The following is a 20,531-nucleotide window of genomic DNA, read 5'->3' on the forward strand; positions in this document are numbered from 1 at the left end:
CCCCAAGTGAGGGGTGGAAATCCCAAACATTTAGCTGAACATTGTTTAGCAAGGCCAGGACTTTCATATTCTTTCACATTGAATTGCTACAAAAATATTACAATGATTGCCTATATGCTTTTACAGTGATGTTAAATTTTCCAAAGTACAGAAAGAGTCATTCCTGGCATCCATATGGCCGCCTGGGCACAAGGTTTCTGCTCTTCCTTGGGCACAATCTCCTTCTCCTCCTCAACTAAGTGCTGTAACTTACCTGGCATTACCTCCTGGCTGGTATTGCTTGATCAGAATTTTATCAATTTATAATACTCTTGGTAAAATTAAGTTGCGATATTTTTGACTTAACATTCACTAACAGTCATAGAAAGAAGGGTCATGTCTTTGGTTTGAAGTGTAAATTAACTGACAAAGAGAAATGTAACAGCCAGAAATTCATTTATCTAAATAAGTTTTTGTAGCTTTGTGGGAATGGCAAAAAGCTATTGGAGTCAACTAGTTTTAAGCTAGACTATCAGTTAGGAGAGTTTTCATTCAATGCATTCAGCAGACAATTGCATGTCTAAGCTCCAACAACTGAGAGGCATTTCAACCAGATGGCTCAAACGCTCGCGACTTCACACGCTGAAGGGAGTATTTTCTTTTCCCTTTCAAAGCCATGGGCGAGAATCTTCTGTTCGGTGTGCAGGGGCAGGCCCCACATGCTGATGCATAAAACGCGCGGAGTCGGCTGAACTGTCAAAGGCCTGTTAAGGCCATTAATAAACCAATTAAAGATATTGACAGGGCTGCCTGTCCAACCTTAAGGTTGACGGGCAGGCGAAGAGCCCAAGTGGCCTTCGCATTTTTCATGAAACCTCGTCCACGGGCAGGATAAATAAAACTTCATGGAAATTCATAAACATGTCCTAGCTCATATGACACTGTCACATGAGGGGACATGTCTGAATAATTTTATTTTTTCTTTTCTTCAAAGTTTCATTTTGATCTTAATCTTCCTGAGGCAGCTCCTGACTCTCCCTCCTCCCCCCACCCGCACAGGCATGCGTAAAAGAGCGCAGGTCCTGACCCGCCCCTCCTGCACAGGTAGCACTACCGGGTGCGCGTCACATAAAATGGCAGCGCGCAGCTGATCGCAGGCAGTGATCGGCTCTGTGCCTGCTCCCGACCTGCCTGCCCGACGGGGAGAAAATTCTCCCCATGAAAATGATAAAGTGAACCTGTGCTGTCTGTCACCAAAAACACGGAACCTTGGCATTGGGGCTCGCCCCGAGTGTCAATACAGTCTGGGTTTTATTATTTTCATGGAAGTGAGGAGTAATAAGAAATTATTGAATTTCACTGTGAAAAAGTGTGTTTTGACCATTCATCTAAGTTATATAACATAAGTTTCTTGATTTGCAGTTGTCCCCCATTTCACAAGAGCACCTTTCAGTCCGCCTTTGTAAAGTCAGGAGAATGCCTGTGACAGCACTTGTGAAAATATGCACCAAGGGTTCTGTGTTACAACCACAGGTCTTGCTGTCATTAAACTAGATAGTGGGCTGTAAAGGAGCACTTTGGTTGATGAGCAAAGTCTGCTTAAAGGAATGATTGGCGACTCTGAACCTGAGACAATAGCAAGCAGAAAGGCCAAGGATTTGTTATAGTGATGCAGGATCCTATCTTGTTCTGGCCAACTGGCAAGGCTGACAGGCTGGTGTTCCAGCCCTACAGTAACAGATGTGGAACATTTGTTAGATTATTGGTCTAAAGGACATCTTTAAACAGTGTTTGAATCGAAAACCACTGTGCATAATGCTTTTCATGGTAGTGTGTGCATGCCTGTGCATCAACAAATGAGAAGGAGAACAAGATATACGAATAACTTGAGAGGAGGCTTCTAGATTGAACTTTCCCAATTTCCTTTTAATCTAACAACAACCACAACAATTTGTATTTATATAGAACCTTTAATGTAGTAAAACACCTCAAGGCGCTCCACAAGGAATATATCGAACAAAATTTGACACTGAGCTGTATAAGGAGATACTAGGGGGAGATGACCAAAAGCTTAGCCAAAGAGGTTGGTTTTAAGGAATATCTTGAAGGATTTTTTGGGCTGAAGGAGATTACAGAGATAGGGAGGGTGAGGCCAAAGAGGGATCTGAAAACAAGCATGAGAAATTTAAATCTGAGGCATTGCTTAAGTGGAAGCCAACATCGCTCAGTGAGCACAGGGATGATGGGTGAACAGGATTTCATAGAAGTAAGGACATGGGCAGCAGAGATTTGGATGGTCTCAAGTTTATGGACAATAGAAAATGGGAGGCTGACTAGGAGTGTGTTGGAACAGTCAAGTCTCAAGTTAGCAAAGGCCTGATTGAGGGTTTCAGCTGAGGTAAGGGTGGAAAATAGAGAATGTTGGGGGTGGGGGGGTGGGGCCATAGGGGGCACAAAATGGCTGGTAGCAGGTCAGATGCCTGTTTTATACCCTACATCATTATCCTTTCCATTGCGCCTTTATTCTGAAATCGCACCCACCAACTGATTTGGAAGACACTTGGAAATCAGGTTCCTGAAGTGTCCTGAAATGCTTAAGTTCGGGGTTGTATTTTACTAATTCCACAGTTCCTGTCACTGTAACATGATATACTTTGCGTGAAATTGCACAATAATATGTTGGGATAGCAACACTTCAACAGACTGAGCACTTGACTTACTGGATGACATAAATTTCCTTGCGTCTAAAGAATAACGAGGAATAACTGGAAGAAAGGAGCCATCAGAATGTTAGTTTGTAAATAACTAAAATGTTGAGATTAAAAGTCAATGTGCAAGCATGTTTTAACATGTTGTCCTTATGTCAAAGCATGTGTTAGTAACACACAAACAGTACTGTCAGCAAGCAATTACATTCTCGAACAACACAAGCAATTCTTTAAACCAAGAACCAACACAGGTGGATGCACATTGTCACACCAGATGTACCATATTCATCAAATAATTCATGCTGTAAAACATGGTCACTCACAGAGGGGTAATAGTAGGAAATGCTAATTAGTGATTTAGCAGAATAATGTAGATGCAAATACTCAACCCCGAAAAGAAACAGAAATACGTCTTTTAAATTTAAACTATCCAAAGCTGGTGATAGTAGGCATGAAGGTCCTGGGAAGTGGCCTATGTATCTAATTAAATAGAAAAATAACATCCAATTTACTCATTTATTTTAGTTCTTCTGCTTCACACATTATCTTCACTATCCTAAACTGAACAGTGCAGATAAAGTGCATGTTCTATCAGATTTAAGCGGCATACATTCCATGTGCATATTCAACATGAAGAAATTGAATATAGGGAACAAAACTGTCCCAGTGCACATTTAAAATTTGATATGTATAATCACTCTGTTCGGGATTATGAATGCAACCTGCAGATGTGGGCACTTTGTTTCGGGATTTTAGATCCTGAAAATACAGGGGCACAGAGGGAAACTGTGCATGTGCCTTATTTATATCTACACCAGAGAAAGGTTTCTTCCTCACCATCAATTTTCGCTCACTGCTGGCAGAATGGGTAGGATTGGGGAGCCAGCATGGCATAGGAATTTTATCCACTATGGAGATGAGCCCTTGACTGAAGCTGACTTTCTGGTTTCTGGGTCATTTAAATGCAAGCGGTTTTCTAGGTTATGTTGGGGAGTTTCACCAAAATGGGAACAGAATTTAACAATGACAGACCTTCAAGTGCATCCATGCTGCCTGGAAAAAAATTATTTAAAATTATAATTATGAGTCCTCCTCTTCAGTCTTTTCATGCTCTTTCAGCGCTTGCATAGGCACAGATGTCAACAAAAACAAAATTGGGGCCTGAAGCTACTATCAGGAGAGCATTGAATCTGCTGGGCAGCCCTTGCAACCAACAATCAAAGGACACAAATTACAAGAAACACACTGGATGGCATACTTCCCTAATTTGCATGTAATTCACATATGCTGCAGCCTGGGCACCAGGTAATGGGCAAGATGCAAAGAAGTGGGGAGACTGCGTGCATGCCCCTAAACATCTTTCTACCCCAACCTGCTCTTTGGTTTTCCAAAAAATTGGAGGGAAGGAGGGGAAAGAAAAGTCTAGACCAATGTATTTAATGATTTTTACTTAATATATGCAAAAATGAATTGTATTACTTCACCCTCCCCCATATCCCCAAAACCTTCTAAATGTTTTCAAACACATCGCCTTCATTATTACATTTTTAATTGATTATTGCTTTGACATCTTTTTTATTCACTGCAATCAGTGGTAAGCATTGCCTGAATATTTACTTAAGCTCTTCAAACTGTATGATGTACAATTTTAATTTTATTTCACAATGCAGTCTTTATTTGAATGAATAGCTCCTTAAAATTTGCAATATTTAGTGTACTTTTGAAAGGATGCGCATTCAAAAATATCACAATTAAGAAGGCAAAATCTGAATAAAATTTTACATCAGGTACACAGACAGTGAGCTGATTAAGCAAAGTAGTTACATGCTGAAGTTCATTCATTAATGCACACATACTTCACAATCAGTTCTCTTATCCCTGTACATTGAACTCCTGATTTTTGTTGAATCAATTATGCCAAATCATGAGCAAAATATAATTACAATCTATCTTTAAAATAGCTGCTTAATCTTTTTTTAAATCAATTAAAATTTTAGTGACACCAGTTTTAAAGCAGAAACAACGTGTTGCTGCATTTTTTTCATGGAGGATTGAAGTCCAAGGAAGATTGACTGCTTTTATGTGTGTATGTGTGGCATCTAAAAGATGGAGTTTGGCCTTTCAAAAAGGAGTTGAGTGACCTCAGTAAATAACAGCACTGCAAACACTTCCAAACAAGTACAGGTCGGAATAGGGTCATGACTCTTTGGTTGCTAGGATATTGGAAGCTCACCGTGTCAGCTTCTCCTCCTTTAGTTCCAGGTCTGTCACTGCAATCATCTGGTCCAGCTTGAATTTAGTGTCAATAATTTCCGCATCCCTTGGAGAGTATGTGCCTCCTTCCTTCTGCTTTTGTCTTATTCTGTATAAGGATTACAGGTACCAACAATACTCAGTATACACAGCACAAGAGATTGTTAGAAATATTAAACCATTCCATTGGCTGCAAGAAGATAGAAGATAAGAGATAATTTATAAGAGATTTTCATACAGGATCCAAATTGAACTCTGGGAAAACAATGCATAATTATTGAGAACTTTGTTTCCCTTTGCAACAGGCACAATTGTCTCAGCATTGGCAGCCAAAGTATTTTCAAGCTCCTTGCTTGCTTTGATGCTGATCAAGAAACTAGAGGGAGCAAAGAATGGGGAATTTTGTGCCCCCCAAAAAATTACATATTAAATAAATAACAGTATTTTAATTAACTATTCAATTCAATTACCAGGATAGCTATGAGATGAGTTGAATTTACAATTTAAAAAAAATTTAAGGGCAGAATTTTTCACCTGGCGTGCGGGTGCGTCCCCGGCATGCTCGAATGTAAAATAGCGCGCGATGACGTCGGGTGAGCATCCCAACGTCATCACGTACTTGCGCGATATTTCGGTCAGCGGGCGGGAGTGGGTGCTGGAGCCCACCTGCCATTAATTAAGAGGCCACTTAAGGCGATTAAAAAGCCAACTGACGCCGATTTTTCATCGCCCGTGTGATTTCACGTCCGTCATATGGGCAAAACGGGCAGGTGGCCCGCCAACAATTTTCAATTTTAAAAACCTCATCCACAGGTGGGACAAAAGAGATGAGCAGCATTGCCAGTGTCAGTAGTGGGGAGTTAGGTACATAGTTTGCTACTGGTGACTTATTGGTACTTGGCAGCTACGTCTCTGTTCAGGGCTTCATTGTTAGCATTTCCAGGCTTCATTTCAGGACTCCTTGGTGTCTCCAAGGACCCCGGAGGATTCAGACCATGTGGACCCTTCCAGGTATCAGACAGTCTCCCCTTACCCTGGTAATGGGCATTGTGCTCTCCGCTGGTGGCACCTCCTCTGTGGAGGAAGAGAGGGGCAGAAGGGAGAGGAGGCCAGGTGTCCCAATGCAGCTTCCAGGGGATGAACCTGTGGGAGGAGAGGCGCAGGCACAAGGGGTGCAGGGCCAGCAGGAATTCCAAGGCGGAATGGGCTGTAGAAGATGCCACTACCCTGCTGCCAGGGTTTACAGCAATGCAGCTACCTCAATAGGTCTGAGGTGCAATGCTGAAGGAGGATTCGCCTATCAAGGGAGACAGTGACCTCTATTTGTCAGACGATTGTGCCTGAGATCAGCTCCGACTGTGTGGGTGGACACCTCATGCCAGTGGCTCTGAAGGTCACGGTGGCCCTCAACTTCTATGCCTGCGACTCTTTCCATGGGTTAGTAGGTATCTGAGTAGAGTCTCCCAATCAGCTGTCTACAGCTGTGTCAAACTGGTGACAGAAGCTTTGTTCAGGTGAGTACTGACATTTATTCTTTACCTTACAGACGAGGCCAGCCAGGCTAAGCGAGCCAGAGGCTTTGCAGCGATTGCTGGGTTTCCCCGCGTCCAGGGTGCAATCGACTGCACACATTCAGGGGGCGCACTACAATACACCCCAGAGTGCATGCTGCACTCTCCATAATCTGGCACTGGCAAAGGGGGACCCTCTGGAGGAAGAGGATCTTGAAGCAGCTGCACAGGCCACAGATGATGAGTCCAGTAGTGAATCAAAAGAGGAGCATGGTGAGGAGAACACTGAGGACATGGAAGCAGGCCTCGGTAACCTCCAGGGAGGCAGGAACATCTTAACTCTTCAGCTAGGCTACCAAAGATCAGCTTCCACCTCGTGTCAGGGCTGCCGCCTCCATCCCGGGTGTCTGAAATGACCTTATCATTTGCACCCAAATTTCGCTCAGTGTCTGTGCAATGAAGTATCCAGCCACTCACATCCAGCATTACAAACTGGCGTAGCATACTCAGGCCATCATTATGGCATTACAATTACTGGTGTTGATGTCCATATAGCAGCAGACATATAAAGCAAACATAAATGAACAGAAAATCACCTGTGAACTGTCCCTCTCATGCTCATGGTGCCTTAAGCTTACCGTTGCGAGTGCTAAGTCTTGGTGCCGCCCCCCTCGATGGCACTGGCATTGGAGTCAGCCTGCTGACTCTGCTGTCTTGTTGGCCTTGATGAGCTTGGCGATTGTCCACTGGCCAGCGGAGCCTGTGCTGGTCCGCCTGGGAGTGAGTGGCCAGTGCCACGGCTGGCATCTCCCCGGTCATCGCAGCCTCATCAGATGCCACTGTCACTGGCAGAGGGGTGGAGGGGCGGAGGAGCTGCTGCCATCATCCAGAGTGCCCTGAGAGGAGCCCACAGAGACGACAATCAGCTCATGCGCCGTGAGGTCATTCTGGACCTCCCTGCTCACCATGGATGGATGGGCACTTAGCTGGGATACTGGGTGCCTCATCCATCTCCCACACAGGCACTGACCACCTGAGGTCAGTGCCTGTATGAGGACTTGCAGGTCCGAGCACAACCCCAGGAACTCCTAATTCTGTCCATGGAGCTGTCTCTCCATAAGAGTCACCACACTCTCAATGGAGGAGGCTATGCGCTTGGCCATGAGGATCAACGCAGCAGAGACCATGGCACGCAGACCCTCATGGCTCGCCACCAGATTCTCCCGCACATCCCGCTGAACATCCAGCATCTGCTGCCCAATGGACGACTCCAGGGGCTCATCATCAGCCTTCAATTGAGCATCGTCCTGATCTCCAGCAGTCCTCCGACTGCCGCTGCCTTGGCACTCTATGCCTCCGCCTCAAGCAATTGTGAAGTGCCCTCACCAATGTGCACCAACATTCTAGCCACTGATCTAATGCCCACTGAGGTGCTGGAATCTGCCTTGGTGCCTGCTTCAGGAAGAGGGTGTGACGCAGGTGCAAGTGAAGCCCGGTGGTCCTCCAGCATCAGGGGTGGCCCCTCAGGGTCCAGAGAGTTCTGGCAAACATAAGAGGGAGAACAAGGACATATCATTAGTTAAAGTCATTCACTGTCACTGTGTATGCCAGGTACCCAGGTGAGACAATGGAGACCTGCATCACAGTGCCATTGCCTTTCAATGATCAATAGGAACTCCAGGTTGGAGGCTCCCATCAATGAAGAGACTACACTAGAATAGTTGCACAATCCGAAACTTACCTCTATGCACCGTGCTCTTACATTCGTCTGGCACCCCCCGCCTCTCCACACTCAGTTGCACATGGAGCGTGCCGTACTCGAGCTCTAGGGCGTCCTGCTCGAACCTGCTGAGCAGCAGCAGGTCGGGCAGGCCTCCGCCTGGACGTGACCTCTCTGCTTGGTTATGGCTCGTCTTCTCCTGAAAGGACAAAGGAACATTGATTCGTCCACTCTCTACCTGCAGCGCCATTGGCCAACCTCAGCTGAGGAGCACCTTGCAGGGCACATCCAAGCCTTGGCCCTCGAGCCGCAAGGCACTCAGTCCAAGCAGCCAGGGCTTACCCTCGCGGCCAGCTCCGGCGTCATTGACAGTTGGTCAGACTTTAGCACCCCTGAGTGCCACGGGGTGGGGGGGTCGGACAGACCTTAACACTTCCGCACACTGACCCATGCCAATACAGTACTCACCCTTCCTGAGCGCAGCAGGTCATTGAACCTCTTCCGGCACTGCACTCATGTGCACCACATCATGTCATAGCTGCTTACCAGTGCTGCAACCTCCTCCCATGCCCTCTTTGTGAGGTGTGGTGGCCTCCTCCTCCCATCTCTGGGGACAAGGATGTCCCCCTTGGCAGCCAACTCCTCCAGCAGGACCGTGAGGCACTCATCTGAAAAGTAGGGGTGCCCCACCCAACCTGCTCTCCCAACTGGCTTCTCCAGCCGCACTCGACTCCATCAAGACAACACAGAACAGACGTCCTTCCATGGCAGCCTTTCTGGGGCTGCCTGGGTCATTTTCAACATGGCCGCTAGGTCACCATTGGACCTGGTGGCTGAAAGGCTCCCACCCCCGCCCGTCCCTTCCTAACCAGTGAAGAGCCAAGTTTCACGCCGGGCGGGCCTTAATTGGCCCAGAGTGAAATCGCAGTCGGGGGCCGATGGCGGGCGGCATGCCGTTTCCCGGCCGCTCCCGGTCCCGCCGACCAGGCCTGCCCGCCAACCTCAAAATTCTGCCCCAACTGTTTATAACATTTGTCCTTCCTACCTTGCAATCACATAGGCTGCTATCACAAGGAGAATGACAGAAAGCACACACAAAGTTACTGCAAGGATTATTTCAATGCTTCTTCCTGACAGACCTCCGGCTGAAATGACAAAAATACAAATATGTTAAAAAAATGCATGCCATATAAGTACAATTATCTATACTAAACGAGGAATAGCAAATTCACTATAACTTTCCACTGCTGCTTCATTAACAGTCTTGTACAACAATAAATAACCATGGAGGCAAAATTCAATAGCATCTGAAAATGGGTGCAAGGATTTTGGTGCATGATTAACCTGCACCCAATGCTTCGAGCAGGCAGCATACAAACTTCATGCTGCCTGTTCATTTAAATAGTTGCAGCATGCAGCCGGTGCTAAGCATACTGTTAAGTGGTTGCATGCCTGTGCAGGGAACACAAAATTGTGAAAGGCAAATATTAGTTCAATCTACTTAAAGCCAGCCTGCACCTCGAAGTACATTTTGGCAGAATAAAGTCATTGTTAAAGGCAGTGTGGTCAGGAAAAGACACAGTAATGCACAACACGGTAGGGAGATCGACCTCAAATTTCTCTCACGTAGCTCTGGATGCCTCGGTGCTGAAGTTGGACAGGGGGAGAGGTCCTCTATCCACAGAGGGTCAGGAGACAAGATCTGAGAAAAAAATGGGAGCAGATATCCATGCAGGTCACCATCAGGAGATTAGCCCTGAGGACCAGCAGGCAGTGGCAAAAGAAGTTCAATGACCTTACATGAGTGTTCAAGATTAGTGAATTCATCTCCAAATGCCACATTCCACCAACTGTACCACTAGTCTCACGCACTGCTTAATGCTGCATATCTCCTTCAGCCACCTACCAACAAGCTCTATCAATCATGACTCATACCTAACATTTATAGCTTCACTTCATCCTCATACACTTAGCACTGCTGCACCTCACACACTACAACACTTCACACCCAGATCTCACAGCTTGCAAACACTGACAGCTATAACAGCCTTATCACCCAGACATATTGCACCACATTGAGTGACACACTTCCCTCTTTCTTGTAGGGCAGGATGGCACAACAGGCATGGCTGCAAATACTCACCCTGTTGGAAGAGATGGTGCTCACTAGCATCGGAGCAGCTACAATTAAGGCTACGGCCAGTGGCAAGGCTGTAATCATCAAAGATTACAGTGTGCTCATACCTAATTCTGCTTCTTACATTCCCCTTTCCCCTCACCCCACAATCTCTTCTGAATTATAAGTTGCAGAAGGTGTAAGCACTTACTGATTTCCTGTGCCCCTTACCTCACTGCAACCATACCACTGTAACTTTCTCCTGTCAGATACCCAAGAACTGCAGCTTAGGCAGTGGTGTGCAGGAGTACAAAGTGCAAGAGAAAGACAGGACTGACGGTGAAATACTGTCAATTTATCTCACACTTGTAGCCACCAGCTGAGATGTTGGTACCTTCCATACTTTGGAGTGTAGCACAGATGTGGGATTGGCATGTGGTAAGTCATCAGGAATGAATGGCCTCCAGCCAGGATAGGTGGTAGGGATAGTGCAGGTGTTAGCTTGCAGGAGTGTGAGATTGCATGTGAGTTCTGCTGCAGAGGACTCAGATGAGAACTTCAATGGGGCAGCTTACAGAGGGTTGACTGGTATGAATACCAAATTGGTTGGTATATTGGCAATCCAGCCAGAAAGCCTGCTGTTATTGTAAAGGAGTACAGAACCATGTTCAAGCACCAAGCTTGAACATGGCTTTGCGCAGACCTTGGAAGCCAGTATTCTCCAGCATGAAAGTGGTGGCCAACTCCATGAGAACTCTTGAGGACTTAAGTATGTTGGTCCGATGGCTGATGTCTCAGCTTCCATCAGAGGGCAAGCAGAAACCATGCAATGTTTAAGTGCTGTAGCGGAAGCTCAGATTGAAGTCATGCAAGCTTAGCTTGCTGTCGTCATGACTGTGGATAACAGTGTTAAAAGGGGTTTGCAGGGTCTCACAGCAGCCCAGCAATCTGCCCTCCAATACATGACTAGGATTGCTGAAATGCCATCATGGTGGAGTGGCGGTGGATCCATGGAGCACAAACCTGCTGCCCTTCCTCAGGATGATACCATTCATTCTCCCAACACTGACAATCTACTAGTGCCCTTGCTGCTGCCTTTTGGTCAACCAGCCTACACTGCTGCCACTCATGCCAAGGTCATGCAAAGCCAAGCCTTCTAGGGCCAGAGCTGTGTGAGATTGTCCTGTTAGATCATCTACAACCTCCCCCATTGAATGCCAGTAGCCTTCCATACCACAGTCATACTAAATGTCTGTCCGAGTGCTTCCACACAGTCCTACCCCCAGCGGCTGCAGCATAGCTGCTGGAAGACTGCTGACTTTTGGATGAGAATGCATATGGCCTTGAAGGACAACTGTGAGCCTAGAAGGCCTGACTTCAGACTGCACTTCCTTGACATGAGCATTGACAGTTTTGGCTGGCTGGTTGACAGGTAACAGCTGGGGCTTTGGCGGAGCAGCAGTGGAGGGAGGACGAATTCTGTCATCCTGAGAGAGGGCAGCAGGCTCGTGCTCCATGGAGACCTTGCCATTCCCCCAGGGAGGACAGATTGCCGGATTGTTGTGGCACTCTGCAAGCTGCTTGAACGCTTGTCTGCAGCCATAATGGCAGCAGTTTGAGTTTCCACTACAGAACCCAGGCATTGAATAGCCTCTGCTTGTGCTGCAATGGAAGCTGAAACATCGGCTTTCAGAAGCAATATCATAGTTGAGTGCACAAGTATGCAGTGGATTTGGCCACCATGTCCACACTGGAAAGGCGGAGCTCCAAACTTTAGTACAAAATTCTCTGTGACAAGTTGGTGCTGGGTTCCTTGCTCCTCGATATTGACCACAGGTTTTCTGACAAGCCTGACAATGCATCAAGCATTTCACAGTATATTTCCCATCAGCTTTCTTCTTTAGTCCATCCCGTAGTAGTACTCATTTGATGGGGTATTGGTAGAAATTGTTGGTAGGTGAGTGATTGGCATGGGGGTGCAGTTGGTTTGATATGGCCTTTGAAGATTCATTCACTGACTCTGACCACTCGTGAGGTTATTGAACTCTTTGTGACACTGCATCCAGGTTCTCGGGACGAGCCTGACATTGAGTGTCATGGCTATCTGGTCCCACTACCATGGCAAAATCTGTCTGGAAGGCCTTCTGACCCTCTTTGGATAGATCACATCTCTCCTCCTCCTACACCAAAGTTTCCGGTGTGGCGCTGGACAATCTTGGGGCCTGTTCTATGTCATCTTATACCATTATTGAGCGTTCTCCAAGTTAGAATCAATTTTAGACTGACTTCCCGCACCTACTCCATCCACAATGCACCTCTCCTTTAAGCAGTGCAGGCTAGCTTGAACTTGTGCTAGCCTCTCACAATTCTTCAGCCCCACTCAGGCATGTTGGAATTAACAGCACACCTAGTGCTGGCTGCATGCTACAGTCATTTAAGTTAGTGAGGAGCAGGAAGATTGTGTTCTGACTGACGGCGGGGGAAATCCAACATAGCGATCCCTGTGCCCACTTTCATGTCCTGTCCGATACTGGGTCAATATATGATAAGTTTAAATCATGATTTAAAGAGTGAATTTTACCCTTATGAAGAACAGTGACTAGAGTCTTTTGAAGTCGGTCCCTTTTCACAGCATGAACACATACAATGTAAGTTAACTGTTAAAACCAGCTGTCTGGTTTTCAAATCATTAGCGCTTTTGAACAGCAAAAACAATGAATGAGCACATCTAAGAACTGCAGAAAATAATGTGATGTATAACTGGGAAAACACAAGGCACAAGTTTCACCATAAATAGTTGCTTTGAACTGGATGAAGCAACAAAGCCTTGTTTATACAGGTTCATTAAACTCAGTCAAATCAGAGTTGCTGTGTAAATAAGTTTAACCCTTTGGTATTCTGGGATCTGTAGCACAGCATTTCTTTCTTGTAGCAGAAGTTAAAAAATAAGCAATTACTGAACCATTCAGTGCAAATTTCTCTACAGAGAGACTTAAAAATCTCAATTTGATTAAATATTATGAATATATTTATCTTCCAAATATAGATTTAAATACGGGGCATAAGTGATTTTTTTTTAAACTGCTTTTCTCCAAATCCAGGAATCAGTTGGACACCGAGACATGGAAGGTATGAAAGTCTAAATCAGAAAATGAGACTGGAGTTGTGGTGAACAGAGGAAAACAAACATATGAAAATTACTTTCAACTTTGAGCGCTGTGAGAAAAATGGACAGAACGTTCAACTTTGGCAATGGAAAGGAATGTCAGAGAGGACGGCTGATCCAATATGGCCCATTTTACATCCCTGCCGAAAATGACACTTCAGGCCAACATTAAAAGCAACACTAAGGTTGCCAAAACCTTAGTGTTTGCCAAAAGCTTGTAGTATCACAGAGCCAAATATGTACTTTATTTGTGGCAAGTAATGTGGCAAACTGGTTAAAAGGTTGGCTTTGTAACAGGAAACAAAGGATAATGGTTGACGGATGCCCTTGCGAATGGAAAGTTGTCTCAAGTGGTGTTCCACAGGGCTCGGTGTTGGGACCCTTGCTGTTTGTGTTATATATTAACGATTTGGACGTGAACGTGGGGGGCACGATTGGGAAATTTGCAGATGACACGAAGATTGGCCGAGTAGTGAATAGTGTAGAGGATAGCCATAATCTCCAAAACAATACAGATGGGTTGGTGGAGTGGGCGGTAAAGTGGCAGATGGATTTTAACATAGAGAAGTGTGAGGTCATACATTTAGGGAGGTCAAACAGTTACAGGGATTACAACATAAATGGGAATATACTAAGAGGGGTAAATAAAGTGAGAGATCTTGGCGTACAAGTACACAGGTCCCTGAAGGCAGCAGTTCAAGTGGACAAGGCTGTAAAGAAGGCATATGGAATGCTCTCCTTCATTGGCAGAGGTATAGAATATAAAAGTAAGGATATAATGTTGGAATTGTATAAAACACTGGTGAGGCCACAACTGGAGTATTGTGTGCAGTTCTGGTCACCACATTACAGGAAGGACGTAATAGCTCTGGAGAGAGTGCAGAGGAGGTTTACAAGAATGTTGCCAGGGTTAGAAAAATATAGCTATGAGGAGAAATTGGATAGGTTTGGGTTATTTTCCTGAGAACAAAGAAGGCTGAGAGGTGACTTGATTGAGGTATACAAAATTATGAGGGGAATAGATAGAGTGGACAGGATAAAATTGTTTCCCTTGATGGAGAATTCTAGAACCAGGGGACATAGATTCAAGATAAGTGGCAGAAGGTGTAGGGGGGACATGAGGAAGGACTTTTTTATGCAGAGGGTAGTGGGTGTCTGGAATTCGCTGCCCAAGTTGGTGGTAGAGGCAGAAACTTTAAACTCTTTTAAAAAGTACCTGGATCTGCACCTAAATTGCTGTAAGCTGCAGGGCTATGGGCCGGGTGCAGGAAGGTGGGATTAGAAAGGGCACTGGGTGTCCTCAGGCTGGCATGGACAAGATGGGCCGCATGGCCTCCTTCTGTGCTGTAACTTTTCTATGGTTCTATTTGGCAGCAGATGTTTTTATATTTGACCAAAATATTGTCTTAAATTGTTTCATGTCTTAATTTTTTTTGTAATGTTGGGGAGGAAGAACTACGGGGATCTTTAGGAGATATTTTGATTCCATCTCTGCATCTATGGGTTTTAAGGAGAAGTTTGGTTATGCAGTTTATGAGATCAATGTTGGAACCCATAAGCCATTGTGAAAATGCCAAAACACAGACAGCACATGACAAGAACCATTAATTTCAATTGAACAGTTTTTTTGAACACTCCATACCACAATAACCATAAATGATTATTGAAATATTTAAAACCTTAGCATCATAAGATTACCCAAAACAGAGAACACTTTTCAATATAAAATAAGGGCAAAAAAAGCTGGAAAAACAGAGTTCTGATGAAAGGTCATCAACTTGAAACACTAACTCTATTTCTCTCCACAAATGCTGCCTGACCTGCTGAGTTTTTCCAGCTTTATTTGTTCTTATTTCAGTTCTCTAGCATCTGTGGTATTTTGTTTTTGTATTAACACTTTTCAATTCTATTTTGTATGAAATACCTAGGGTTTTGACTGGATCAGAGTAATCTGAATCAGTAAATTGTCTTTGAAAGTTTGTTGCTCGGAACTTGAATCTAAAAAAGAATGACAAATTTATTACAGATAAAGTTGACTGTAAAATATCAATATAGAGACATTTATTTCTAATATATCTATTATGAATCTGCATACATAAAATATTTTCTCAGATTCAGTGGGGTCAGTTGTTCATGTAAGCTAGTCTGAGTGTTTTAATTTTTTTATGGACATTGACTCACACTGGCCTTTATCTGTTTGTATAACAACAGGACACCAGGTTAATAACATAACTCTCTTGTGATCTGTGTCAGCTATTCATGCCAGCCTTGGCTCAATAGTACTACTCATGTCTCCAAGTCAGAAGATTGTAAGCTCAAGAACCACTTTAGGGACATGAGCGCATGATCTCAGTTGTCATTTCAGTGCAGTATTGAGGAAGTGCTGTCTTTTACATAAGATGTTAAACTAAGGCTTTCTCTGCTCTCTCAGGCTGGGATAAAATATCACATATCACCTATTTGAAAAAGAGCAGGGAGTTCTCCTGGTGTCCTGGCTAACATTTATCCCCCAACTAACATCATGAAAAAAAAAACTGATTACCTGTTCATTTATCTAGTTGTTTTATGTGGTACCTTGATTTGTGGAAATTGGCTGTCCATGCTACAAGTGACCACACTTCAAACTATTTCATTGGTTGTAATGTGCTTTGGGATATACTGTACTGAAGTCATGAAAGGTACCATAGAAGTGAAAGCTCTTTATCTCATGTATACTTTCTTCAATCACTTCCAAGGCAGATTGAACAAGTATTTCTGTGAGGCTTGCTACAAAACTTTTTAAGCAGTGTTATTCCATACAAAGCAATAGTTATAATCAGATTTAATTCTTGATTTAATTGTACAAATAATGTTCAAATAAGAATATAAAATAAAGGACACGTCACACTTCTCTGTGTTTGCAACATTATCTAAAGTGATTTGCATTTATGTGTCAAAAATAAAGCATTTTTGTCCATGATGTATCTTGCTATTGGTTTCTTTCTTTTTCTCATGGTTCATATGGGATTAATAATTAGATTCACTTACAGAATATGACCCAGTTTATTTGTGATACACAAAAGACCCAGAACAGAGGTTATAGCTGAGTTGTCCATCAGAGAGATGGGTCAAGCAATTTAGTTCAAATACAAATATCCCGTGAGTTTTACTTAAATATGTGCTTGATCTGATTTTTTAAATTACATTTTTAAATTTCCTTCATGCTGGCCAAATTTTGAAAGTATGAGATTGATGGGCCAAAAAGACCCTATGGATGATCAGCATTGAGCTGCCATGAAAGGTTAATATTCAGGTAACTTGTACCAGTTCATATTAAAGTTTAGTGCAGCACACATGGCTGTTTAGTTATGGTCTATGTTCTGGAGGGATGGTTAAGCCTGCAAATCTTGTAAATGTACTGTGTATCATTAGTTCCATTCACTTCTCCATCTACTGTCTATAGTCTAATTTATTTAGTGTTTATTCTGCTACCAGAGTGGAGGTAGATTACGGCAGAATTTTACGGCAGCGGGATTTTACGTTCCCGCCGAAGTCAATGGAGTTTAGAACAACCCGTCGCATTTTATGACCCCGTTCTCGCCACGGCGGGGCCGTACAATTCTGGCCTACATTAGGGATACAGCCAGTATGGTAAAATACCTTGATGATGATTTAGCGAGTTTACTGCAAATTTATCTTGAGATGAAATGGTTAAAACTGCACTGCTTCATAATGACAAGAGCTGTGGGAATGGGCTGGGGTCCAAAACTGTAACACGCTGGGGAGCACTGCTGCTACTGGCATATTGAAAAATTGGGGATAATTAATTGCATAGTCATCCCCAGGCCGTTATTTCAAAACGTAAAATACATCGATGGTACAAGGTTGTCAAACACAAATGGCATTTGCAATCCATGTCTTGTCAACAATAAAAATCTGTACAGGTGTTTTTTTTTAGATGAATTCCTAATGATAATAACCTAGTGCTCTATTATACTACCACCCAGTGTTGTTGGACCTAAGCGCATTTGACATTTAAACTTAAATGGAATGTCAATGACTGCACTTGACACCCCACATAAAAACAGATGTTCCTGTCCTTTCCATTCCCAGTGCTATAGCAGCAAAATTTAGCTGCACTAAAAATGAGTGAGCTGCAAGAACAGGAACTTTATATAGTAAATAAATTAGAGAATCCTGTTTCATTTGTATTCTGCTGGTCTCTTATAAATGAATAAGAACATCATTGTCATGTTGCTGCTTTTATTCAATTGAAAAATCTAGAATCAAATAAATCAGAAGCAATGTTTTACTTACAAGTACTGTTTATCATGTTTTAAGGGCCCATTGCAAATTCTCTCTGCATTTTGTTGACATGATTTTTCAGCTCCAATGGTATATGCTTCTTCATTAGCATTCTCTTTATATGTATTTGTTCCACTGCAAGGTGGATTGTTAAAGCCTTCATTCGCAAAATATGGTTTTGGCTTTCTTATGTAAGCATCATACCATGTAGAAATATTTCCATCATTCATAGCTATTAAGAAATTAAAATAAGAATTTAAATTAAAAATATTTTGATTAAGATATTTGCTACAAATTTAACACAAATTATTAATGCAGTGAAGCTGATCTGCAATTCTCTATTATTTTTCAATGAAAATTAATTATTACATTTAAAAAATCTTATTTTTTTTTGCAGATCTCGCTGTAAATAATATATTTCTTACAAATAGGGTGGAATATCACCCACGTTGGGTGGGCTCGGAGGTGGCGGTCGGGAAGCTGACCGCCGCCTGCGATCGGGGGCCGGAAGGCGATTCACGCTGGTGGGCCAATTAAGGCCCACCCAGTGTGAAACGCGAACTTCAGCTCAGCGCTGCCTTTGCGGGCGGCGGGGGAAGTGCGAGTGGGGCAAGCGCGAACTTCGCGTGTGCGCGCGAGCGCCATTTGCAAATCTCCCTGAGGCACAGAGCTGTCACATGAGCAGGGTGGTGATATTAATGATAAAATAGGATTTTTATTTTATTTTTATTTGCTTTTGGAAACCTCATCCCGCCCGTGGATGAGTTTCCAAAGAAGTGCAAAGGCCGCTTAACCTTTACGCCTGCCCACCAACCGTAAGGTTGGATGGGCAGCAAAATATTTCTTTTAATTAACTTTTTAATGGCCTTAATAAGCCCTTTAATTGTCAGTGGGCGTCCTGCCACCGCTGGTGTGTGCCCGCCGACCGAAATATCGCTCGAGTGCGTGCTGACGTTGGGACACTTGCTGCATGTCATCATGCGTCATTTTATGCTCGGTCGGGTCGGGCGCGCGCCAGCCCGCCCGCCAAGCTAAAAATTTTACCCATAGTATTGCTGTAATACACTATTTTTTTCATGAAAATCTCACTGTGAATTTTAGTCTGAACTTCATAATTGCAACAATGCTCTCTCTTTTTAAACTGTTTTGAGAGTTTGATAATACTGCGGAAATCTGAAACAAAAACAGAAAATTTTGGAAAAACAGCAGGTCTGACAGCATCAAAAAGAAAAGAGGCATACGGACTTGAAACGTCAGAAGAGACATACGGACTCAGAAAGCCCTTCTATCTAGCTTCACCTGCTCCACTCCACTTAAAACAGTATAAACTTCATCACATTTCTACTTCTCTGTAGCTCTGAAGAAGTCGTACGGACTCGAAACGTCACGCAACCACAGAAGGTGCAACACCTGCCCCTTTACCTCCTTCCTCCTCACTGTCCAAGGGCCCAAACACTCCTTTCAGGTGAAGCAGCGCTTCACTTGCACCTCCTTCAATTTGGTCTATTGCATTCACTGCTCCCAATGCGATCTCCTCTACATTGGAGAGACTAAACGCAGACAGGGTGACCGCTTTGCGGAACACCTTCGGTCTGTCTGCAAGCATGACCCAGACCTTCCTGTTGCTTGCCACTTCAACACACAATCCTGCTCTCATGCCCACATGTCCATCCTGCTCTCATGCCCACATGTCCATCCTGCTGCAATGTTCCGGTGAAGCCCAACACAAACTGCAGGAACAGTACCTCATCTTCCATTTAGGCACTTTACAGCCTTCTGGACTTAACACCGAGTTCAACAACTTCAGACTATGAACTCGCTCCTCTATCTACACCCTTTCTTTAATCCATTTTTTCAAAATTCATTTTTATCTACTTATTTTTATTCATTTTTATTTTCATTCATTTATTCACTGTTTTATCCCCTTTTTTTTAACCTCCCTTTATCCCATTTTCGATCCCCCTTTTTTGTTTGAGAGTTTGATATACTTCTATCTATGCTGAAATTCATGGAGCACACATTGTAAGCAATATTTAATGGAGGTGATGGGGGTCTCACCCGCCTGCTGGAGAGCCGGCAGAAGCTCCATGTCACCTCTTTTAGGGAAGGGCTGCTGAATAAGTACCACTCAGGCACTTAATGGGAAAGCAGCAGGCCTTTCCCGGGATCAAGGGGGCCGATGTCCTGCCTGGCAAGAGCTGCCAGCCAATCAGAGATCTGCAGCTCTATTGAACTGCAAATCACTAAATTGCATATTTCCAGAAGATAATTTTCTATCTATTAAAATCAATAGATAAATAATTCACTGCAGGACGTCTGTTCCTTGTGTGGCTTCTTTGGAATTATAAGCCCCAATAGAAAGTCAAATCTGCTTTCCCCACCTGCTGAGTCAGTGTGTATTGTTTCTGCCATACAGTTCTGTGCCTCTGCATGATGAAGCTCTTCATTATTAATATACCCAATTTAGATGGAAGAATAATATTAAATCGGATTATAAAACATGATTGTGAAAAGTGAGAAAATTGAAGGAACAAATGAGATACTGCAAGCATGTTGTGTAAGATTTTCAAGAAAAAAAGAACGAAATGGTTGTAGAAACTTAGGTAGACCACTGAAATGTAATTAAGGGATTAACACAATAAATTGGGCTTTTCAAGTGCTAATATCTTCATAGAATTATACCTAGGCCAATGCAAAAAGCTTTAAGTCAGTCTTGGTAAATTTTCTTGCAACTAAAATATTAATATTAAATGGAACTACTACTTTAGAAATAAATTAGAACTTATGAAAATTG

The 20,531-nt window shown here is 43.6% G+C and overlaps 1 protein-coding gene across 1 annotated transcript in view; it reads right to left on the reverse strand.

Annotated features, from left to right (window-relative positions):
• Nucleotides 1–20,531, reverse strand: part of ptprq (protein tyrosine phosphatase receptor type Q) — a 194,468-nt gene that overhangs the window by 30,305 nt on the left and 143,632 nt on the right. The window contains exons 33-36 of the mRNA XM_078568562.1: nucleotides 17,750–17,969; nucleotides 15,378–15,451; nucleotides 9,217–9,316; nucleotides 4,921–5,049 (exon numbers count right to left, since the gene is read on the reverse strand). Coding sequence (XP_078424688.1) covers nucleotides 4,921–5,049; nucleotides 9,217–9,316; nucleotides 15,378–15,451; nucleotides 17,750–17,969 — 523 coding nt within the window. The remainder of the gene's footprint in view (nucleotides 1–4,920; nucleotides 5,050–9,216; nucleotides 9,317–15,377; nucleotides 15,452–17,749; nucleotides 17,970–20,531) is intronic.

The sequence above is a fragment of the Cetorhinus maximus genome, chromosome 22, assembly GCF_964194155.1.
Source record: "Cetorhinus maximus chromosome 22, sCetMax3.hap1.1, whole genome shotgun sequence".
Classification (NCBI taxonomy): Eukaryota; Metazoa; Chordata; class Chondrichthyes; order Lamniformes; family Cetorhinidae; genus Cetorhinus; species Cetorhinus maximus.